General features: G+C 37.8%; 1 protein-coding gene across 1 annotated transcript; it reads left to right on the forward strand.

Moving 5' to 3' along the window:
- Positions 1–433: 433 nt before the first annotated feature.
- On the forward strand, positions 434–25,903 carry Slc5a7 (solute carrier family 5 (sodium/choline cotransporter), member 7). Its single transcript, XM_013034267.1, has 8 exons — positions 434–611; positions 4,652–4,765; positions 5,458–5,613; positions 11,233–11,381; positions 14,933–15,076; positions 19,921–20,074; positions 23,649–23,866; positions 25,274–25,903. Exons 1-8 carry the CDS (start codon positions 434–436, stop codon positions 25,901–25,903), a joined length of 1,743 nt encoding a protein of 580 aa, XP_012889721.1.

The raw sequence follows: 25,903 nt of genomic DNA on the forward strand, positions 1-25,903 counted from the left end.
CTGGGAGAGTAACTTAATTCCACAAAGAGAATACATCCAGTTCTCTTTAAGAATTACCTCTTGGCAGAATTACTGATGCAAGATGAGATGAGTTTTTACATTGAAAGGATTTATGAAACACTAAGTGATTCAGGTTCCATTTGTTAAATAGTACTTCCTTTTATTGTTTCTTGAAAACTCAAATTGATATTAACTTGTCAAGTAGAAGTAGGATAACTTGGTGCCCACTTGTTGGGCAGGAAACCGGGGTTGCAATTACCATGCAGTCTTCCTTTAAGTGGGGAATCTCTCATGAGCCAGCTGATCGTTTCCTGGCCATCTCTGTAGGCACAGTGAATGCTTGGCTACTTTACAGCGCATCCCTATATTTTCTCCAGAAGTCTTAATGAAGTAGCCAGCTGCGGAGGAACCTGGATCTTATCTTAGATAAAAAATGGCATTCCACGTGGAAGGACTGATAGCTATTATCGTGTTCTACCTCCTCATATTGCTGGTTGGAATTTGGGCTGCCTGGAGAACCAAAAACAGCGGTAGCGCAGAAGAGCGCAGTGAAGCCATAATCGTTGGTGGCCGAGACATTGGTTTACTGGTTGGTGGATTTACCATGACAGGTAGGTTCTGGGGCTCCCTGCTTGATTGCAGTTCACCCCTTGGTTGGTTGGTTTGATTATACAGCAAGTGGTGTCAGAGTGACAAAAATCTACATAGCTCTTTGTCCTCTGGTGATTCTTTGTGTGCACTAGTTATGATTTTTAAGAAACAATTTTTAAGACGACAATTTTATATTTAATTTAAACCTAGAAAACAGAGTCATTTCAACTCTGTGGTACTTGAACAAAATCATCTTTTCACTGGGTCAAATATCAGTGAAACAAGTATAGGACTGATTAGTAGGAGGAAACAGGAAAAACAAAGAGGCAGAGAATGCCAAAAGGTCCTTGTCTTTCAAGTTATGCATCTGTTAATGAATGTGATTGTGTACCAAAGTATTCCTCATGCATGCATGAAGTGGGTTCTCTTAAGTGATAAATGTCAAGTATATTAACTCACGATGGGTTTTAGCAGAAACAAATCAACTTGAAGGCAATCAATATACAATTTCAAACTGAAAGATGTCCTGTTCAGAAACTCATCGAATAACTAATTTCCTGCAGGAAGTATTCATAGGTTAGAACTTTGCAGTATTAAAAGTGGGGTTTCAGGGAGCCTGGTATAAAAGGGAGAAGGCTAGGGTGTGTCCTCACAGGAAATTCCCAGCCACCACCAGCTGCAGCGCCTCCCTTACCCCATCTTTGTGTTTGGAAGTTCCTTAGCATTGAGCTGGCTCTGTTTTTTTTTTTTTTCAAAGCTGATTTCTCTCCTGATATTTGTCTTGGATATTGAATATAATTCTGACTTTTAAAAATACTTAAAATTATATCTTAAACACAATTGATTGCACCTTTCCCTAATAACATGTTGCATTTCAGTCTTAGGAGTCATTTTAAACATTTAGCTATAACCCAAGCTGACAGAAACTCTGAGCACTCATTGGAAAAATAGTCCATTGGAAATCATAACCAAAAAATGCCCAATGTCAGTCTTGAAATGCTATTTAAGATTGATTCATCATGAGTATCAGATTAATACCTAGCTAATTTGTGAAGACAGTAGCCATATTCTGAAACATTTAACTCTGACCATCTGAAATCTACAGGTTCTATAATAACTGTGTATTTTACCTTTCAAACATTCACATTGCACTTAACCCTTCACCAACCACAGATGTGTCTGTATGCTTGTTCTAAGAGTACTGTGAGAAGACTGCAGGGTGAGGAAGAATCCAGGAATGTCCAGTTATCAGGTCAGAATCAGGTCTTCTGTCAACCACACCCTGAGCACCTCCATGTTACAAAACATACAACCCTCACTGGTCTCTCTGAGATTCTCTGCAAAGATCCTTAGGTTGCAAACATTGCTTAGAAGAATAAATGAGCTGCAATACAGGAAACTATTTTATTCATTGCAAATGATTGTAACCTTCTAGGACTTTATTATTCTATTTCAGATACTATAAAGATAACAGTTCAGAATTTTCTTTTACCACAGACTTTATTTTCAATCTAATGTACTATTAAAGTGTATTTAAAAAATAGGGTGTGGGAGTATGGATCAGCAGTAAAGCCCTAGCAAGTGCAGAACACTGAATTCAAACTACAATCCCACCAACAATTAAAAAATAATGAAAGTATATAAAAATACTCAAATGATTCTATTTCTTATATACTGACATCATGGTCTAGCTAACTTTTAAAAGTTTTTTTGCATCAAAACTCAGAAGAGCCTTGGGTTGATATCATCAGTCATTTAAAATCTGAACCAGTAAAAAAATAAAATAAAATCTGAAACATATTATTAAAATCTTGTCAGGTTTGTGCACTTGCATATTCTTCATATATTTATTAAAAATACCAGAAGTTGAAGATATTGATTCTTTTAAAATGCATATTGTTTGAAAGAATTTGAGTCCTCATTCATGATTTGACATAAAATATGAAACCATGGGAAACTAATTCTACTATAGAAAGGAGATCAATAAATGATGGAGAGTTTTATTTAATCATGATAAGTGCCCAGTCCTCACTTCTGATATAATAGGTACAATCATTCAGGCACCAATTTCTTTTTGAACAAGGGACAGGAAAGCTACCCTATGAAAAATAATCATTAGTAGCCTTTTGCTTATGATACCACTGAACCATCTATTTTATGCAGGGAAACATTGCCCATGTGCTAGCACCACCTACCTCAGTAGGAAAATGAAGTCTCAGGTTCTGAGCCTGGAAAACATTCATTTCTTCTAGTCCATGTTATGTAGAATTAAAAACGATGAAAAAAGTGAATTTTAAGTTAAATTAAAAGGCAAATAATCTGAGCACCAGTAGCTCACATCTGTAATCCTAGCTACTGAAGTGGCTGAGATCTGAGGATCATTGTTTGAAGATAGCCAGGGCAGAAGAGTTTCTGAAACTCTAATCTCCAAGTACCCACCAAAAAAGCCTGAAGTAAAGATGTAGCTCAAGTGGTAAAATGCTAGCCTTGAGCAGTACAGCTAAGGCACAGAGCCCAGGCCCTAAATTCAAGCCCTACTACAAGCAAACACACACACACACGCTCACACACACACACACTCACACAGGTTAAATAAATTCTGGAATGAAAACAAAAGATGTACTCATCTTAGATGGTATTCAGTACAGTGATTTATTTGACTCATGATGTTTAAGGGAATTAATTTGTATTCCCAATGGGATGATGTAGCTGAGAATTCAATTGCACATCCGATAAGCAGCATGAGCCATTATAAGCAGCCTGTGACCCTCATAACATTACATAAATTCCATACAAGGGTTATTTTAAATATTTTGACTATCCTCTGGAAAGGCTCTAAATTGCAAAGAATTAATGTTCTCTAACCTTGTGTTTTTCATGAGGAATCAAAAACTATATTGTCTTCTGAGACAATATGGTAATTTATAAATCATTCTTGTGACAAATGTGTTACCAAATCTTTCTTTCTCCCCTCCAGAAAGTTAGTATGCTGCAGTTATTTAATGTATCTGAAGAAGATCTGACTCTTGCTATTTTCATGAAATATCAATACCAAATTAAAAGATACAGATAGGATCAAGAATATGAGTGAGTGTGCAGACAACATTCTAACTTCTCCATGCTGGTTTCAGCTCTAAGTGAATTTGAATTCCTGAGAAGAGAGAAGAGAAAAATAAAGTCATTTCACAATGCTTTGGAAGAGATGTGTCATCTCTCCTTCCTCCACCCATCTAGCAGTTTATTTATGGTGCTGAGTATAACTTTGTTGTGATCAAGATCACATTTGCCTGATCCTATTTTCTCAGACTGTTTAAGAAACGACTGTTAATGGAAATCTTTCTGAAATACACACACACTCATGTACACACACCAACTCTTACACATGTACACATATGCCTACCCTCATGTATACCCAGGTCTCACAGAAAATAGTCATGATCAATGTAAAAATACCAATATGATTCAAATAAGAGGACTCAGAAATGAAAATATATAATCCAGTGGTACAGGGGACAGGGGAAAAGTACAGAGTTATTGAGAAGATTAATATTCACATTACACATTTTATATATAATCTTGGATTTTACAACATATAATAATTGGTTTAAAAAGTTGATGACTAAATGCTTCTGGACAGCTGTGAGAACAGCACAGTTCAATAGATATTTAAGGTGAGCTATATAATCTTAATGGTAAATTTTCTACAAATTTGTTTTGAAGATATAATAAGAATAACGAAGGCACAATAAGAAATTAAGGATCATAATATAATTTACTTAATGCATTTAATATGTCTTCATGTCAATATATGATCAGTACAGAAAATCTTTTCATGTCCAGCATGTCCATCATTCTTTTTTAACCAATGCTTGCTTGCTTTGATTTCTGGACCTCTTTCTTTCCACTAATGTGCTACCAAAATTGTAACTATCTGAAGACATTTATTTGACAGAACACTTAAGTGTGGACTAGCCATATTGAAGGTATTTACTGGCCACATCCGCTAGCAGTTAAGGTGGACAGTCTGGTCTGGGATATGACAGTTTTCACTGTGTTTCAGCCACCTGGGTCGGAGGAGGGTACATCAATGGGACAGCTGAAGCCGTTTATGTACCAGATTATGGTCTAGCCTGGGCTCAGGCACCCATTGGATATTCTCTTAGTCTGGTTTTAGGTAAGTGGAAGTTGATATTCTAGTGACTCATCTGGGGAAATATAAAGAACAAGTGGGATAAGAAGTCAAGCAGTGTGAATAACTATTATGGGGGAAAAATGGTACCAGCATTTCTAAAAAGCTTTTTACCAGAAATTGGCGTATAGAGGGACACAATGTTTAGATTATGTGATTTCTCGATTATAGAATGTTTTTTTTTACTTCTTTGGTCTTTTGATTATCAGAACAATAAATTTTGCAACATAATTATGTTTTATTTCTTCTCCAAATAGTATGGGCATATCATTTAAAAAATGAATCAACTCTATTGTACCTGAATTTCTTTATTGTAAATTGAACTAATAAAAAGTCAAGAGTGTTATGTAACAATTCCTCTGCTTTTCCATTCAAAATACTATTATTGGGTCTTGTGCATATTCAGAATGTCTAAATGTAGTGGTGGGAGATGGAAGTATATCAAGTATGTTAGTCATTGCCATCCTGGGTTGTATTCTTCAGTTCAAATGCTCCAGTTACATCATCCAAGTAGCCATTGGCTATCCCATGTAGTAATATATGCACATGCTAAATACTTCCTTGGCACTGTATCCAAAGTATATTTCAGACTGATTCAACACTGGATATAGGTTGGCAAAGGCTACTATATTGTGATTCTTTTATTTTTGTGCAAACACGTGCTTAATTTCTTTCAGGTGGTCTTTTCTTTGCCAAACCTATGCGTTCCAGGGGATATGTGACCATGTTAGACCCATTTCAGCAAATCTATGGGAAACGCATGGGCGGGCTCCTGTTCATCCCTGCACTGATGGGAGAGATGTTCTGGGCTGCAGCCATTTTCTCTGCACTAGGTAAGGATCAAAGAAGCTGGGCTCCTACTGCATCACCAGATTCCAGAACACCTGATACACGATCTAACATTCTTTAGTCTTGCTGTCCTAGAAATCCTTAAAATCATATCCCATGCCATATTTTTTTTATTTTTAAGTCTTCACAGAAATTCTGTATTTACTTGCAATATAGCTGCAATATACAGCATTAATTCGGACTTTATTTTTACAGTGATGACCAGGAGTTATCTGTTTCGTTGTTGTTGTTGGTGGTGGTGGTCATTGGGCTTGAACTCTGGGACTGAGCACTGTCCCTCAGCTCTTCAGCTCAAGGCAAGCGCTCTATCACTTGAGCCACAGCGCCACTTCTGGTTTTCTGGTGGTTAATTGGGGATTATGAGTCTCAAGGAGTTTCCTGCCCAGGGTTGGCTTTGAACTGCAATCCTCAGATCTCAGCCTCTGAGTAGCTAGGATTACAGGCCTGAGCACCTGACAGGAGTTATCTTTATGATGATAAAGAGTTGCTTTCAAGCTGGATGCCAATGGCTCACACCTGTAACTCTAGCAACTCAGTAGGCTCAGACTTGAGGATCCAATTTCAAAGCTGACCCAGGCAGGAAAGTTCATTAGACTAATCTCCAAGCAAAGCCAGAAGTACATAGATAGTGCACTAATCTTGATCAAAAGCTTAGGGACAGTTCCTAGGCCCTGAGTTCAATCCCCAGTACCAGCATTAAAAATAAGTTACCTTTATCTTTTATAATTCATACATGATTTTGAACAAAGCACAAATAATTAAACATAACTACTTGAAGCAGTTTTTTCAAATTTTTTGAAAACTGAAGTGAATGGTGATGTTAAGTAAGTTTAAGCTGTTGAGTTACACCTTTATTTCTTCCATTTTCTGTGAAGTGAGAACTTTTTAATCTCACTCTGTTTTTCCCTCTAACCATGATGTTAATGATTGATACAAAAACATATTTAACTCAAGTATAAGTGGTTATTACCTATAATCCTAGCTACATGGGAGGATAAGATCAGAAGGATCACACTTTGAGATCAGACCAGACAGAAAGGTTTCAGAAACTCCATCCCAACTGTAAGCTAAGACAGAAAGCCTGACATCAGTGGATCTCACCCAGGTGCATCCTAGGCAAAAAGCAAGATCCTATCTCAAAAATAACCATCAAAAGATAAGGACTGGAGGCATATTTCAGCAGTAAGAGTACCTACTTAAGCAAGCTTGAGTCCTGAGTTTAAACCCTAATTATCCCCATATGTGTGTGTAATAGGTAGATCTGAATATGTATACACATCCATAGTATATATGTGCAAAACTATTTAAATTTCTCAGTATTGTATGCATTTTAAAAAGCATTAATATGTCCAGAGATATTGGCCTTTTGTAAAATGTGTCCTTGAAAACCAATGTAAAACCAAGTTTTCATCCCAAAGGTAAATAATATTCCAGATACATCACCAACCCTGTGGCAGAAAAAGCAAGTGATATAAACAAAACTATGTAACTTCAGACAATAAACTGAATACTGATAAAAGATAAATGCTATGGCAGGTAGTCACAAAACTATGGAAAAAAAAAGAAAGAATCCCCATCCTCTTACCCTCAGTTTCAATGTCTTCTTAACAACTCATCCCCGAGCCAGTTGCTGATCTGATCATACTTTGGCTGTTGAGGAACTGGGAGATGGAAGCTCTCCTGTGAAGGTGTGCAGACTCACCTGCCATTGACCCACCTTCATCTTGCATGCTGATTGGCTCAGCTCCACAGCCCATCCTTAACTACAACTTTCACCTCCATCACCATCTTCCTTCCCCTGTTAACCCTTGCTTCTGCCCCCACAAGCCAGGCCACTCCACAGCCTCTTCACCCAGATATCAATGAGGCCATCTCCAAGCTTGTCATTCTGCCCTTCAACTCCTGTGGACTCCACATGATTTCTAGACTCCCCTTCTCAATTCAGATCTCGTCATGTCTCTTTTTTCCGTAAAACCAAACTTCATAACAGGTCCATGAGTTTAACTTGGGTCTTGATTTCTCTCCCTTTATTATCCCGCTGCCCACTTTCTCCTTTCCAATGGGTTCAGGTTTTCTCTGGCCTGACACTTGACAGGCCCTGGTGCTTCTGCTTCACTCATCAACCCTGAGTCAGTGGGATTGTGGGAGATCTTCAAGCTTAGTACCCAGCTTGATCAAAGGCAAAGCTGTGCCCTGACTGAGGGTGGAGGGTTTGCTGAAGGTCCACAGAGCAGGCAGCTCCACAGCTCCACAGCCTTTCTCTGAGAGCTATGGCTCTCCTTGGCCCTTTGGGGATTCATCTACATGAGATTTTTTCATCTCTTCTAACAAGTGGAAGTTCAGGGCTTAAATCTTCTGTAGATTCTAAGGGCTCAGAATAAAAGTAAAGTCTGATGCATTTTCTTCTATGTCATATATTCCAAACCGTAAATTTGTCTTCGGTATTATCATCTTATGTGATCTCTATAATATCAGATATTAGTTATATTAGATTTCATATCCCTCAAAATATAATCTAATGTTTTCTTGGTCTCTTACTGTAAAAATAAAGTGGAGATATACAAAAGGAGAGAATCTGTCATTTCCTCCACTAGTGCTAGGTGGCCATTCTACCTAACTGAAATCCTAATAAAATTACATGCAAAATTATAGCTCTCCACCAACCCCACTCTCATTAGCTGAGAAGCAATGGGAATTTGTTTGCCATTGGTTTTAACAACAGAAGTTTTGGTTTTGAAAATAAGCTTCTTGCTGAGCAATCACACAAGGAGTGGGCTAAATATCTAACCCAATACAAAATGTTCACTCTGACTGAATAAAGATCCATTTGTATAAGAGAGCCCTGAAAGAGGTATAGGATTTACTAGCTAATGTGTCTAAAACATTTTACAAGTAGGAAACATAGAGGCTAAACTCTAAACTTGGTTATAATTAGTTATTCTTACATATATGTATATATGCTGGTGTGTATTTCAGTATATTTGTCTCTTTACCCACACATACACATATATGCACATACACATATTACACAACACATATAAAATACATGTATATAAACATTACTGCTCTTACATGAAATCTAGTGTGGGCATTTAAATTTTATTTTCTTTAAACAGAATTTCTGGGCGTAATTTATAAAAATAATTTGAAATACTTAAGAATAAACAATTATGAGATTTATGAATTTTTACTTCATTATAAATGTATAACTCACTACAGAAACAGAAGAAATTTTATGATTATATTTGTTTATTTACTTAGTACTGGTGTTTGAACTCAGGACCTACCACTTGTTCAGCTAGTGCTCTATCACTTGAGTCACATCTCCAGCCCTGATATTTTGCTGATTGTTTTGGAAAGGGAGGCTAGTAGACATTTCTGCCTAGGCTGGTTCCAAACCATAATCCTTCAGATCTCAGTTTCCTGAGTTTCTAGGATTATAGGCATGAGCTACCAATGCCTAGCTCAATATACATTTCTTTAAATAATGTCTATAAAACAAATAATTGTTGGTTCTAAGATTCAACAATAATTATTTTGATAAAAAAAATAGTTTGAAGACTGCTGTATCCACACATGGCAAGTGCATGGTTACTTGCCGACCCGTTCTTCCCTTTCTTTTCTCTCCTAAGTAGCTTTTTTTTAGACACAGCTCAAGGTGAGATTTATTCTGCCCAGTTTATCCACTGCTACTTGGTCAGGATCTGATGCTTGTGGTCAGGCCCAGCTCACTGACTTCAGGATTCTGTCCCTATGAATTCCTCAGGGAGCTTTCTGATGGCTTCTTTCCCATCTTCATCCTCAAGTTCTATATCATCTGTCTGACAATACCTCAGTGTGTTGAGCCATGCAGCATTCCAAAAACCATTTTTGAACACTACTACCCAGCACAAACTTATTCCTGCCAGGCCAGGCCTGCTTGCCATTTTGACCCAAGAGTAAAGTGTCACCTTCTACACAGGAGAATCATAGACTATTTTCTTAGTTTGCATGGAGAACAACTTACAATGCTTGAACAAAATGTATACTTAAAATTCTATTATCTCTAATATTCGATCTATTTTTATATCTGCATTAGTAGCCTGCTACTTCCAGGCAGATCCAGGAGTATAACTGTTTTGATCATTACTGTTGTTGTCATCATCCAGGAAATATTTTAGAGAAAATTTCACCCAATGATAATAGTGATAAGAAAAGAAGAGAGAATTCTATAACAAAACAGTGTAAGGACCACAAACCTCAGTCCTGTGATCTTTCTTCTATAATCAAACTGCTCATAGTTCACAGGATGCAAAGTTGGAATTGAAGTAGAGAACTACACCAAATAATAATAACAAAACATGACCACTAATGCTTCAACATGAAAAGAGATACTTCAGGAGGAAAATAACCTGTTTAAAATATCTATATAGTAACTCAGTTTTCTTAGGTATGAACTTCTTTTTAATTTGTTTTTGTTCAAAGGTATAATCTGATTTTATTGCCATAGCCAAACTACAAATATGCCTATCTTAAATCAAAAGATCCTGAATTTCCCTTAGAAATAATGGATTTTCATACCTTGTCAATGGGCACACTATTAATATAACAATTATGGAGGAGAAAAAGGAAACTGTGTAGCTATTGATAACACCAAAAAAGCAAAGGTTTGTTGCATTCATCCTAGTATACCTATCATCGCTGTTTTAATAACAGGAAATGCAAATTATGTTGTTTTGAGGGAAGTAGAAAAACAGATTTGTAAAGCAATGAGTGATGAGGCATCAGCCTAAGAACTTCAGATATCAACAAACATCATATAGACATCAACAAACACAACAAACTGGTGTTCAAATTTACCTTAAGTTACGATATTTATGGATAGGATCCCATCCTAGGAGTAAAACTAGCATATTCCACCAACAGAATAATCTTTTGCAATTTTGAGGAAGAAAATTGATAAATGCAGTTTACCAATTATATTATTTTTCTCCTATAAATTTGTCTCAATTCTTTGATACCTATGATACCTTTCATCTAGTCTGGGATGGCTCTAATACTTCTATTAGACTAGAGCGCATTACAGTAATAAATGAATTCTCATTGTAAAATATAGAAGTGTGTGATTATGCTTCTCAGAAAAGCTTCTCTTTCAAATGGGTTGTTGCATATACTTATGGAAGTCTAAGTTATAAGTAATTAAATATTTGCAAATCCTTAAAACTGAATTAAATTTATGAGTATATCAAGCTATTTATTCTATAATCATATAAATCTATCTATATAATGTTTGTTGTTAGCAAAAGACCAATTTTATAAAGCAAGAGTATGGATCACTTTAGATAGGTAGATAGATAGTATTCCATATATATATATATATATATATATATATACACTCAACTGAATATATGTATCTAGATGTATATACTCAATATATATACTCAATTTACTAATACAAGCAAATTTCCATATAGCAATTCACTTTAGCTGTTATCATCCAGCACATTTCCTATATGACACAGAGAGCATATTTGCTGTCCCTGAGTGTGCAGTATAGGCTGCCAAGGAAACAGTACCCAGGTAAGCCCTTTGATCCCAGTGCTTGCTTGTCTATTATCTTTTAGGGGCCACCATCAGCGTGATCATCGACGTGGATGTGCATGCATCTGTCATCATCTCAGCTCTCATTGCTACTCTCTACACCCTGGTGGGCGGTCTCTATTCTGTGGCCTACACAGATGTGGTCCAGCTCTTCTGCATCTTTGTAGGACTCGTAAGTGAAGCCACCACAGATTTTTTTCCTCCTCCCTTTCTTTTTTAAGTAAAAGATTATGTGGCATTTAATAGTAACAGCACAAATCAGTAGAAACGTCCTTCCCATCATAGCAAGTGAATGCTATTAAAATTTTTAAATTTCTCTCTGAACTGACTAGATTTAAAAAAAAAAACTTAGTAACTACCTCTGCATGTTTCTTATCTGTCCTTATATCTATAAGATCACGCTTAGGATATAGAAATTATCCCACTGGAAAAACAGTAAATGTCAAATATTAACCATCATTATGTGGGACTTAAAAATAAAGAACTTAAAGATGTAAGGACTTAGAAAGATTTATTATCTTTTGCTCTTGAATCCTAGATCAAATTATGTCATATATATTGTATTAAGTAGATTACTATACCATTGTGAAACATGAATATAATTAATATTAAAGCACCTTTGGGTGTGTTGAACACAATCTAGTCAATGTTGAATCTTTGGAGTCTTACATCTTAAAACAAGGAGATTATAATTATTATTATTATTATATTGCATATAATAATCCCCAACACCAAAGACATAGCAAACTAAGTAAAAAGGAAGATGTGTGGTCATCATAGGTACACATAAGTGGTTGCAGGAAATACATACATATGTCAGCTGCCTTCATGCAAAGGCCACAGACAGAGCAAGTAAATACTTCAGGCCATGACTCACTTTCCCAAGATGGCCAGAGTAATCCCCTGGATTCTTCTTGTTTTGGGTTTTTTTTAAATAATTTTTTTCTATTATAAAGCTTTTGCTTTTCATTTGCTTTTACTTTCTGTACTAGCTACTTAGAGACTGAATATGAAGAATGACTCTCTTACTTTTTCTTTTTACTTTCTAACATTTGTAATAACATCTTAAAGGAAATTTTTTAAAGAACTGACTATAGGAGCTGGGAAGGTGGTTCAGTGGTAGAGTGCTTGCCTTGCATGCCTGAGGCCCTGGGTTCGATTCCTCAGCACCACATAAACAGAAAAAGCCAGAAGTGGCACTGTGGCTCAAGTGGTAGAGCACCAGCCTTGAGCTAAAGAGTTGAGGGACAGCACCCAGGCCCAGAGTTCAGGCCCCATGACCAACAAAAAGAAAAAGAAAAAACAAAAAGAAACTAACTATAATTAGGTTTGTAGTTTAACTATAAATTTATATATACTAGCAAAACCACATTTTTCCTTCTTCTCTTGGACATTGTATTTGCATTTTTATAGTTTCATTCATTCATATGTAATTGAATTTGAGACTATTTAATTTGCTCTTTTTTTAAAAAAAGCAAATTTTTTTATTTGTTTTTAATTTTTATTAATAAGTTTTTTTTATTGTGAAAATACCTTACAGAGGGGTTACAATTACATGAGCAAGGTAATGAGTACATTTCTTTTTTTATTTTATTTTATTTTATTTGTGAAGATACTGTACAGAGGGGTTACAATTACATGGGCAGGATAATGCGTACATTTCTTACCAAGCATTGCAGCCTCCTCCTTTTGTTTACCCTTCACATCCCTTCCCAGCCTCCCCCCTCCCCCGCAATCCCAATCCTTCTCCTTCCCCCCCTCCCCCCCCCGCACTGACGTTGTAAAGCTCGTAAAAAAAAGCAAATTTTTTAAATTACCAAAATCAAGTTGACAGTACAGAAATTGTGATTTTTACTTCGCATCATCATGAATTTTCAGAAATAAAATAAGATGCAGAAACAAATCTCTCTTCCAAACATCAGAGGCAAGGTTAGTTTGGCAATGGCAGTGCTCCTAACTGATGTGCTTGTTATTCCAAGAAACGCAACCCCAGGGAATGAATCTATCCATTGATGATATATGTGATGTCTCACTGCTTTGCATGAAGCCAGAACTTAAAACACACAGGTGCATAAATCAAGTGTGCAAGGGTAAAGATGGCAAGGCAAACACAGGGATGGGTGGATGATAGACTATGTTTCTACTACAAAATGTAATTATAACCCCTCTCTATGGTATTTTCACAATAAAAAAAATGTAACCACATTGATAAGGAAGGTGAAGTACTGTGCATTAGTGAAAAGCACTGTTGAACTGACTGACTAAATATGTTTTTTTTCAAGCTTTAATTGCTGTACATACATACATAGTTAATTAAATCAAACTGTACATTAAACCAGCTCATCTCAAATTCTCTATTTCTGTAAATTTTATCATCACCCTTGGAGCTCCAGAGAGGAAAACTTGAAGTTCTCTTAGCTTTTCCTCTCTGCCTCTGGTCTCTCATCTCTACCATAACTAAAAAGCTGTTGACTTATCTCTTCAGTTACAGCATCATTCCATTCCCCTTGTCAACGCTAGACACCAGGTCTTTGTCAGATGGCATCAAGACCATCTCCAACCCTCTGACTGTCCTCTAGTCTTCTAAACCTGCTGTTCATATCTGTGATACTAAAATTAAAACATTTCACTGAAGTCTTTTTAAACTCCTATAAAACAAAACATCAAATGAACTCTATTTAGCCTACAACTCAAAATTCTCTTAACTCACCTATCTTCATCTATCCAATTTTCCCAAGCCCATGCCAGCAGAACCTGTCAGTCAACAGATGTGGGCTTATGCACACATATTACACAATCTGTACACTCATGCACAGATGGTCCTCAACTTTCAATAGTTCAAATGACCACTTTTTATAGTGATGCAAAACCAAATGAATTCTGTGGAAATCATATTTTGAATTGTAACTTTGAGTCTTTTCCTAGACTAGCAAAATACAGTATGATACTCTTTTAAGTCCAGCAAACGCAGCAAGATACAGCTCCCAGACATCCCCATGTACAGAAACTACCCATACTCTACAGCATGTTCTGGTGCTAAGCTTTAACTTTGGTAGGTTAAGTGGATTCAATGCATCTCCGACCTTACAGGGTTTTCATCTTAATATGAGTTCACCACGGTGCCATCCTGTTTAAGTCCAGACCACAAACCTTCAGTTCCTCTTGTAACTACAAGTAATGGGCCATCCTTGAAGACTTGATTCAGATTTATACATTTTTCTTTCTTTGTCACATTAATTCCTTAACAGAGAAGACACAAAAATGTGTGTGTGCCAAATGAATGTTTTCTTCCCCAAGATTTCTAATGATTTCTCTTATGATACGATATAATCAAGCACAGAAATAGACAAGTGTTGTTTTAACTTTTTAAATCAACACTTCAGGGACTGGGAAGGTGGCTCAGTGATAAAGTGTTTGCCTTGCATGCATGAGGCCCTGGGTTCAATCCCTCAGCACTACATAAGCAGAAATGGCCAGAAGTGGTGCTGTGGCTCAAGTGTAGAACGCTAACCTTGAGCTGAAGGACAGTGCTCAGGACCCATAACCAACCCCCCCAAAAAACCAACACTTCATAGTATGCTCAGAAACTATGACATTAGTCCTTATTCTGCATGAGTAGGAGGAGCTACTTAGCTATATCATCTATGAGAAAATAAACCCAGTGTATAAATTTTGCCTACACTAGATCATAGCCTAAGCCTGCAATGTCACTCTTCCTTCCAGTGGATCAGTGTCCCTTTTGCGCTCTCACACCCTGCTGTCAGCGACATTGGGTTCACCGCCGTGCATGCCAAATACCAGGAGCCCTGGCTGGGGACCATTGAATCCTATGAAGTCTACACTTGGCTTGATAGTTTTCTGTTATTGGTAAGTGATTCTCTGACCTGAGCTGTGCAATCTTATTGTTCCTAAACTCAAAGACATCGCCAAGGTTTCCATATTTATATTTTAAATTTTGTTTTGTGCCTTATGGCTATTTCTAAATTGACTCCTCTCTACTGGAGCCACATGCTGATTATGTGGCTAACAGTGGCAAAGGAGGTCAGAAAGGAGCAGCACTGTGCTGTTAGGGGTGGTGTGTCCATGTCTCTGTTGTGAGATAATTACACACCTTGAGGAATCCATGCCTGCCCAGGAACCTCCACCAGCAGAAGCAAGCCAATCAGCTAAAGATTTCAATTATGCTTTGGGTTAAGGCATTGAAAGATAATTGACTCTGAAATAAGTAACTCATTCAGTCTTGAATGTCAGAGTAAGTGCTTCAGTGGTGCTGGAGCCCTAGGTACATGAGGTAAGTTGGGGCAGGGGGTGCCACTCAGGAAATACCCAAGACAGAAGCCCTTGGGAGAGAGACTGTTTGAAAGCATGCCGCATCTTGAGGTAAAGGTGTTGGCAGGGAGGGCAAGGCCTGGGGGAAACCATAGTAGACCACACTTTGAGGAAGAGGGGAGAACAAGAAAGAACCTAACAGATTTGTGATTTTGCTAATTAGAGAAGTTATGCATGACAATAGCATACTGTGTTTGATTTCAACATAAGAAATAGCTTACTTCTAATATCAAAATGAAAAGTGTGTGTGTGTGGGTGGGTGTGGGTGTGGGTGTGGGTGTGTCTTACAAAGTAATTTGCTAGTAAGGAAGCAGGAAATTGGGAGGGGGCAGGTGTTTCTAATAGTCTAGTCCATTATAGAGTTTCTCTTCCTGAAGATTATTGAGAAATCCTTTGGTTTCCTTCTTCTAAGTAATTTCCAATTGTGATTTTTCCCTAGGCATAAAATAAGGGATTCAATACCGTTTGTACACAGTAATACACAATGGCAAGTGTTCTTATGGTTTCATGCAGATAATGACAGGGAGATGATACAAAAAGGTAGGAAGTTTGTTGACAATCACAGCATTGCCCAAACTGAGTCAAGTCAGAATATCAAGACCTCACTGCTCTTTTCCCTATACCACACTTAAATCCTCAGACTACTCCTTAAATTAAGTAAATGCAGTGTTGAATGCCTCCTAGCTCTAAGTCATTCATGATTCCAAATGTGAGACACATTGAAATGAAATACCAGATGTTGAATGAATGAAAAAATTGTGTTATTAAGTCCTGAACCAGGCAGGCACTGGTGCCTCACACTTATAATCCTAGCTACTTGGGAAGCAGAGATCAGGAGGATCATAGTTCAATGCCAGCTCAGGCAAAAAGTTCAAGCTATGTCATTACAGCCAACATCTAGGTGTGGTGATGTACACCTATTATCCCAGCTATGCAGGAGGCTAAGATTAGGATAATCTCAATTTCAGGCCAACCTGGGTAAAAAGCAAAAACTTAAAATAATCAGAGAAGAGACCACTGAAAAGTATGGCTGAAGTGGTAGAGTGCCTGACAACAAGTGAAAACCTTGAATTCAAATCTGAGTGTGACAAAAAAAAAACAGAGAAGGAAAAATTGTTTTCATTTAACTTTATTGACAAGGTGATATACAGAAGGCTTACAGTTACATATGTAAGGTAGGGAGTATATTTCTTTTTCTTTTTTCTTTTTTACATTTGAGAAAGAACATCTTGAAATGCTTCACCAGTGGTCTTTGATCTTCCAGATGTCATGGGTGAATCCCTACATGAAAGTGATTGTCATCAAGTCCTTCTAATTATACTGTCAAAGTCCTTTCCGGCCCCACTTTTCCTGCATTAGCTCTGTATTAGGTTTCTGGCTCCCTTCACCTGCCCTATTATGATGGCCTCTCTCTCTGGCCTCCCAGCTGGGAGACTGCTCACCTGTCACTCCTCCAAGATCATTCACAAATTCCCACCAGCCTTAACTAATAGAGCTGCTGCAGCCATGTACCATAAACAGAGGTTAATTCCTCACAGTTCTAGGAGCTGAAAGTCCAAGATTGACGGCACTAGTGGTCTGGGTTCTTGTGAAAACCTTATTCAGCGTACAGACTGCTGGGTTCTCACTGTGTCTGTAAGTGGTGAAAGAGGGGCAAGGAAACTTCCTGGACTCTTCATAAAGGATACTAGTTCCATTCCTGAGAGCCACACACATTGCCATAGTTTTTCAAAAGGCTGAAACTCTAACCCTATCAGATTGGATTCAGGTTTTCAACATGTGAAGCTTGGGAGTGAAGACATAGGAGCAGCACATTCAGTCTGTTCATAAACAGAGGTCAACTTGTACCTTACTTGAAAACATCAAATGACCTAAATGTCCAGAGTGATTGCATGTAAATTACAATCCAATGGTTCATGGAAGATGTCAGTGATATATAAATAAAGGTGGAATATGAAAGAAAAGGTGGAAAATGAAAGAAAAGTTTTAGAAAGACTATATAATTGAGCCAGGAGCCCATGGGTCATGCCTATAATCCCAGGCACCTAAGAGGCTGAGATCTGAGATTCTCCATTCAAAGCCATCCTGGGCAGGAAAGTCCTTGAGACTCTTATCTCCAATTAACCACTCAGAAGCTGAAACTGTGACACAAGTGGTAGAGCACAAGCCTTGAGCAAAAAAAATCTCAAGGACAGCATCTAGACCCTGAGTTCAAGCTCCAGGACTGGTACACACACACATACACACACACACACACACACACACACAATTAAAAAATTCATATATACTTGAGTAGTTGAATTATGAATTTTAGAATGTCTTTTAACTATTTTTTGCTTTTGAATATATGTTGCTTTTATAGAAGGATTATTATTCTGAATTCATTGTCATGTTTTTTGCTTCATACAGTTAAAATAATAATAAATACATTCGGCATCCCAGAATTTAGAGCTCAATAGGAAAGACAGACAAAGAAACCTCAGAACATGGTCACACAGCAATCTCCTCCATCCGTCCACTAATTTATACAACAAGTATTTGTTGGATAGCATCTCTCTGTCAATCAGAGGAGTAGGAATAACCCAGAGCACAGAAATCCTCAGCCTCCTCTCCAGTCACTGCTATCCATCCTGACTCTGGTCATAGGCAGGGGCAATGGTCCTACGGCTCCCTGGTTATTGTGGTCCTTTTCTTAGGTCTTCATAGTTTCTCTCCCAGTTTCTCTACATCAGTGTCCAAGGACAGGTTTGGAGGTCATTTCTGTAGGTTTTCCTCCTTATCATGAAGCTGTCTCTGTACCACCTCTTTTGCCACCCCTTCTTTCACTCTAAATCTTTATTTCTCAATTTTTTGTTCCTCTGCAATCCAATTAAATTATAGTTCAATGTCTCCATTTTTGTTTTTTTATTATTTTAAGTGGTTGTACAAAGGGGTTACAACTCAACAAATCAATTTATACATACAATGCATCTTGATTCATCGTGCTTGATTCATGTCATCATTCTCTCTCATCCTTCCCAACCAAACTTCTTCGCTCAGTTTTCTTAATTTCCTAGTATATACATTGAATATTATGATTGCATTTTCCTCCCTCATCTCTCTCTTTTCATCTATCTGCCCCTCCTATTGACTTCCTTGGACACCTTTCAAGTAACAGTTAGTGGTATTCATTTTTTTCATTTTATGTTAACAATTAGTGTGTTAATCATAATTCTGGTGTAGTTATATACATTTTTAACTGCTTGCATACAATATGTAATGTAATTTTAATGTCATGTAGCATTAAGATATAAGTATTAAATTAGTATAAATAGAACTTCTGGTAATCCCTTTGACAGCCCACTGTATTATCTCTCGTGCCTTGTACATACACCTTTAGAAAATACCATAAGGCATTGATTCTCACAAAGAAGTGCATGTTCCAGATTAAGAAGCATGCCTTGTGCCCTTAAAATCATTACATCACCCTCTATATTTATTATTAGAGTCTGGTTACATTTCACTTCATAGCTCCAAGTTCGGTATCTCAATTCTTTTCTGAAAATCCTTTATGATAGTTGGAACTTCTAGATAAGAACAAAATGAAGACTTCTAGGTAATTTCAATACAGATTCAAGTAGGTAAATTAAGGAAAAGGCAATATTGTCCTCTGTAATTGAAAAAAACACAATTTGAGGAAACTGTAATCAGAATCATGGCAATAGTATTATCTTTGTCTGCTCAGGATGTAACACTTTGTCTTTGACTGGATAACTTATAAACTATAGGAATTTATTTTTCATAGTCCGGAGGCTGGAAGTCCAAGATCAAAGCACTCACAGATGAAATGTCTGAGAAGGACCAATCCTTCACACAAGGAACCTTTGTGCTGTGGTAGAAGGTGGAAGCAACTTCCTTTGGGCCTCTTATATAAGGGCACTATTAGCATTCATCAGGGTTTCATCCCTCAAAATGGAATCCTCTCCTAAAGGCCCGTATGTAGTAACTAATTCAAATTTTCAACAGACAAGGGCTGGGAATGTGTCTTAGTGGTAGAGTGCTTTCTTAGCACTGGGTTCGATTCCTCAGTACCACATAAACAGAAAAAGTCAGAAGTGGCACTGTGGCTCAAGTGGTAGAGTGCTATCCTTGAGCAAAAGAAGCTCAGGGACAATGGCCAGGCCCTGAGTTCAAGCCCTAGGACTGGCAAAAAAAAATGCAACAGACAAATGTGGGAGAAAGACAAAACTTCGGATCACAGCAAAATCTATGGCTTGCAAAGCATTTTCTGTTCACAGCCCTATTCTATGACTGTTATAAATTATTATGAATGTCTTTCTTAAAATAATACAATAGTCATTAATTCCCTTCAATTCACTCTGCATCCCTGGGTTCTCCTGCAGATGCTGGGTGGAATCCCATGGCAAGCCTACTTCCAGAGAGTCCTGTCTTCATCCTCAGCCACCTATGCTCAGGTTCTGTCCTTTCTGGCGGCCTTCGGGTGCCTAGTGATGGCTCTTCCAGCCATACTCATTGGAGCCATTGGAGCATCAACAGGTAAACCTATATATCTTTACCAAGTGGCTGGTTTGTTACCCAGCCCCACCCCCAATCAGGTGTCCTCCTAGTCACACTTCTCTCTGAACCCCCACAGGGGTAATTCTTCCTCATTCATGCTTCCATCTATGCCTTTGTTTTAGCATTTGCCAATCATATTATAGTTCAGTGGTATCCATAGCTTTTGATTGCTCATTCAAGGATAAGACATTTGTGAGCACATCCTCTTCAACTTTGGAATAATCACAACTGTTTTCTTTTTTTTTTTGGTCAGTCATGGGGCTTGAATTCTGGGTTTGGGCACTGTCTCTGTGCTCTTCAGCTCAAGGTGAGCACTCTACTACTTGAGCCACAATGCCACTTCCGGTTTTCTAGTGGTTTATTGGAGATAAGAGTCTCACAGACTTTCCTGCCCAGGCTGGCTTTGAACCAAGATCCTTGGATCTCAGCCTCCTGAGTAGCTAGGATTACAGGCCTGAGCCACTGGTGCCAAGCATACAACTGTTTTCATGTGAGCTATCCGCAGTGTTTCATAACCATGTTTCCCACTGACATCACCTGGCTATTAAAAATACTCACTTCTGCCCACTCTACGGTGAGTTTATTTTAATAATTAAAGATAGATGTTCAGGCCAATAGGTGGCTAACACCTATTACTCTACCTACTCAAGAGGGTGAGATCTAAATATTACAGCTCAAAACTAATCCAGGCAGTAAAGTCTATGAGACTCTTATCTCCAATTAACCACCAAAATGCTTAAAGTGGAGCTGAGACTCAAAGTGGTAGAGTTCCAGCCTTGAGCAAAAAAAGCTCAAGGATAGCACCTAGACACTGAGTTCAAGCCCCAGGCCCACAAATGAATCCCAAGATAGGAAAACATTTTTTTTCTTTCTTGCTATTGTTTCTAACGTATTAATAAGATACCATGTGATTCTTTTGTTGCTTTGTATGTCCCTCCCCCACGGTATAACCCCTGTTTTCACTGTATTTGATGTTGGTATAATTTAGGGAAGGGGAAGGAAAAAAACAAATTGTCTAAATAAGATACAAGTTGACCCATTGCAAAAATGACATGTATAAGATGCTAGGTTGAAAAACAAACTTTACAATTTAGGCAGGAGTGGGGATTTGGGGGGGGGGGACAGGAGGTATAGTTGAGGAGGTGGGAGGGAAGGGATGGTAGGAGAAAAACAAAGGAAGAGGCAACAATGCTGGATAAGAAATGTACTCATTACCTTGCTCATGTAACTGTAACCCCTCTGTACAGTATTTTCACAATAAAAAACTTATTTAAAAAAAAGAAATAAAGAAAGACAGCCTGGTAGCCTGGGAGTATGACTAAAGGGACAGGCCAGTGATTTAAAAGCCCTGTGTTCACTACGTTGAAAACAAACTTTACAATTTCAGTGGGAAGGAGGGAGGAAATGTACTCATTACCTTACTCATTTAAGTGTAACCCCTCTGTTCAGCATCTTTTCAATAAAAAAATATAAAGAATGAACCCCTCCAAAAAATAAATAAAAGCCTTGTGTTCAAACCCCAGTCCTGCCAATGAAAAACAAAAAAGACAGAGCCAGATAGTGAGAGATGAGAGAAAGCCAAATCTAAGAGCCACTAACCCAAGAGATATGTGCTTGCTACCGTCAGGACCCCCTATGGACCACACTTAAACCTGATATTCCAGCTTTGTACTTTCAATAATTAGTTTATTAAGAGGGGTTCCTCCCTTAGAGGAATCAGTCAATAAGTATATGTTAAGATAAACATGTATCATCAACTTGAAAATTAGAATTTCAGTAAATTGAGGGAGTCCTAAACCTCATGCCATAATGACCATAATGAGAGCTATTGAGATTTGCAGCAGGTAGAGCATTTTCTCTACTTTGAAGACATACTTATAACATTACTTTGTGGTACTGGGATTTGAATTCAGGCACTCTACCACTTGAGCCACATCTCTACCCCCTTACAAACATTTTAAAATGTTAACATAAAACTACTTTTAAGAGCATTTAATGGAACTGTATTATATTAAGCTAAACTCAAAGGAGTTCTCTAGGTACAGATAATTTGAATAGGTCAGGAAAAGTCCACCCTCTATCCTATTGTGTTTTATAAAAATGATGTATATAAGGAGATTTTTTTGGATCTATTAGTTCTTAAAAGCAGCTTTCCATTTATTCATCCATGATATGAATAAAACACTCAAAAGATAAACAGATACAGACAAGAGGTATGGTTCTAGTGATAAAGTTCCAGTCATGAGCTAAAAAAGACAAGCAAGAACCTTAGGCTCCGAGTTTAAGCCCAGTACTATCATACACATGCATGTGCGTGCACACACACACACACACACACACACACACACAAGATAAACCAACAGTATTGCACAAGTAGTTCATGCCTATACTTCTAGTTACTCCACAGAATAAGAGCAGATGGTTGAGATTCAAAGATAGTCTAAATAGCAAAGTTTACAAGACTCCAAAAGAGCTGGTAAAATGGCAAGGAAGCATGGTTCAAGTGGTAGAGTGCTGGCAAAAGCTCAAGATCTTGAGTTCAAACCTTGACACCACCAAAAGGATTTTTCTATGATTAAAAAAATTAAAAGGGGACTGATAGAGGTTGTATGCAGTGTCTACTTTTGGAGAAAAAAATATAGTATTTATTTCAAAAGCAGAAGACTCATACCTTATATGAGTATATATACATATACATATATATTCGGTGTGTGTGTGTGTGTGTGTGTGTGTGTGTGTGTGTATTAGAACATCAGACTGGCAAAAACATCATAAGTTTTCATTTATGGTTTTAGAATTGGCTTTAATGCTAGTTGTAAAGGGAAGTTACAGAATATCAAACTGTAGAATCCAAAGGAAATCACCTATGCTTGGTCTTATCATGATAACATTAAGGAAGATTAGCAAACAAAAATATATATTACAAGTTCCTTGTATTCCTCAATTGAGGCTATAACTAAACAGCACAAAAGTTGAATATGAAAGACACATTCATGTTTTAAGTCTCCTTACTATTCTCAGCTTGAAAAACCTCAGCTTCATGGAAGTGCACATTATTCAATAGAAGGGACTGTTCTTAACATAGCTTAACATCACATGATGGAAGTTAGTGAGGAGAAAATTATGGAGATGCAGCTCCAAAACCACATTTAAAATCAGAAAGTGAACTGGTGAGAAGAGCCACTGTGCTTTCTATCCCTGCATACACAGATCACTAGGCATTGCGGAAGGGACTATGATGTCCTTTTGACCCTAAGTGATGGAAAGAAAACTCGGTGATTCAGTTTAAGAGCATTTACTACATAAGGCAATTCTACTACTGCAGAAAAGGAGGGTATGTCTCAGCAATGGCTCCAGGCAGACGATCCCAAACTCCCATAGAAGCTGGGATGAGTCAGACACCTACCTTCACATGCCCCGCACAAGGGCTGCCCACCAGAGTAGATTTGCAAATGTGATTCTGAGTTGTTTTCAAAACTACCTGGTTAAGAATACAACCACCACATTGATTTTTTTAAGTTGTTTCTATGGCTGTTTTTTTTCTACTCAACAGACTGGAACCAGACTACCTACGGGTTTCCAGATCCCAAGACCAATGAAGAAGCTGACATGATTCTCCCAATTGTGCTTCAATACCTGTGCCCTGTGTATATTTCCTTCTTTGGCCTTGGCGCTGTTTCTGCTGCTGTTATGTCATCAGCTGACTCTTCCATCCTGTCAGCAAGTTCAATGTTTGCTCGGAATATCTACCAGCTTTCCTTCAGACAAAATGTAAGACCGTTTTTCACTTTTGTCATCTATTGGTTTTGTTGTTGTATTACTACGATCATCATATTTATTGTGCACATATTATTTCTTGTATTCATATTATTCATTTTATATATCATATGCAGTATTTCAAATTAGTGCCGTTAGACACCTCAAATTTGAAAATATGAAATTTGACATGCTACAAAATCCAGAAATCTTATGAGCATTGCTATGATGCCAGAAATGGGAAATTCCACATTGTGAAAATTCACTTTATGCATGAAGTTATTCAAAATGGTGTATAAGATTATGTTGGGGCTATGTGCATCAAGTGTATGTGAAATGTAAATTTTTAAATTTTTATCTCACTCTCAAGATATCTCACTATGCATATGTTACTATACAGGAAGAACAAAAGAAAGGAAGAAAAAGAAAGAAAGAAAGAAATTCAAATCATTTTGGTTCCCAAGAAATTTATTAAGTGATGCTCAATCTATATGTATGTTTTAATAGGTTATATTAAAATCTGACACTACATTTGCATACAACCCGCTTATGCTATAAATGGGTATTATCAATACATGGTATCATATGTGTTAATACTAAAGGGAACATATTACTGTTTCCCTGGAAGTCAGTCATGTTGTTGTAAACTTCTCTTTCTGATAACAGAGTAGTGTAACTTAAACTATGCAGGAAAATGCTTAGTCTGATTACACATATTAGGAGAGGGAGGAGTCTGGCAGAGACACAGCATGGTAAATTTTCACACATACTTTTATGGAATCTAGAATACTCTTCATTCAAACTCTCAAGTTCACCTTTATCACAAGATATTCCTTCTTGTTAAATTCTCCTTCCTGAATCAAGCAGTTGCAGAACCACTTGATACTATGGTTCTTGGAAGACTGTGAGTCTTTCTTCCCTGACTAGAGCTTGGCCTCTCTCGATCTCCTAAATCACCACAACCACAACTATACACTGGAAAAGCCTCTCTATGGCACCAGACAGTGGTTAGCCCTAAAGATGCTAGCATGCCTATGAAGGATGCAGTAAGGAGCTCTGAGCTTTCTCCGGCACAGAATGATTCCCTCAAGGGACTCCTACCTTTGTCTCATTAGCTTTGGATGCTACCTTGTTCACTCATCCTCTCTCAATCCCTATACTTTCAAAGGAAGATTCCCAAGGCCTAGCTTCATGCATACAGAAACAGATACCCACCAAAATGACCACAGAGCAGGAGTAGGAGAAGCCACCCAGATTGTTTATTTCAGTGTTTCAGGTTTCAGTAGGTTGGCTCACAGACTGAGCCATTTGATCCAGGTACTTCTTTAGACCAATTTCCAAGTACAGAAATGTATTCTTCCCTTCCCCTACATGAATACATACATTGGGTACAAAGTTGACCCTATGTCTGTGTCTTTACAGGCATCAGACAAAGAAATCGTATGGGTCATGCGAATCACCGTGTTTGTGTTTGGAGCTTCTGCAACAGCCATGGCCTTGCTGACGAAGACGGTGTATGGGCTCTGGTACCTCAGTTCTGACCTAATCTACATCATCATCTTCCCCCAGCTGCTGTGTGTGCTCTTCGTCAAGGGCACCAACACATATGGGGCTGCAGCTGGTTATGTTTCTGGGCTTTTCCTGAGGATAACCGGAGGGGAGCCATACCTGTACCTACAACCTTTGATCTTCTACCCAGGTTATTACCCTGATAAGAATGGTATCTATAACCAGCGGTTCCCATTTAAAACACTCGCCATGGCTACTTCATTCTTAGTCAACATTGGTGTCTCTTATCTAGCCAAATATCTGTTTGAAAGTGGAACCTTACCACCCAAATTAGATGTATTTGATGCTGTTGTTGCAAGACACAGTGAAGAAAACATGGATAAGACGATTCTGGTCAGAAATGAAAATATTAAGTTAGATGAACTTGCACCTGTGAAGCCTCGACAGAGCCTAACCCTCAGCTCAACTTTCACCAATAAAGAGGCCCTGCTTGACGTGGACTCCAGTCCTGAAGGGTCTGGGACAGAAGATAATTTACAATGA

This window comes from Dipodomys ordii, unplaced genomic scaffold (genome assembly GCF_000151885.1).
Source record: "Dipodomys ordii isolate 6190 unplaced genomic scaffold, Dord_2.0 Scaffold186, whole genome shotgun sequence".
NCBI classification, from domain to species: Eukaryota; Metazoa; Chordata; class Mammalia; order Rodentia; family Heteromyidae; genus Dipodomys; species Dipodomys ordii.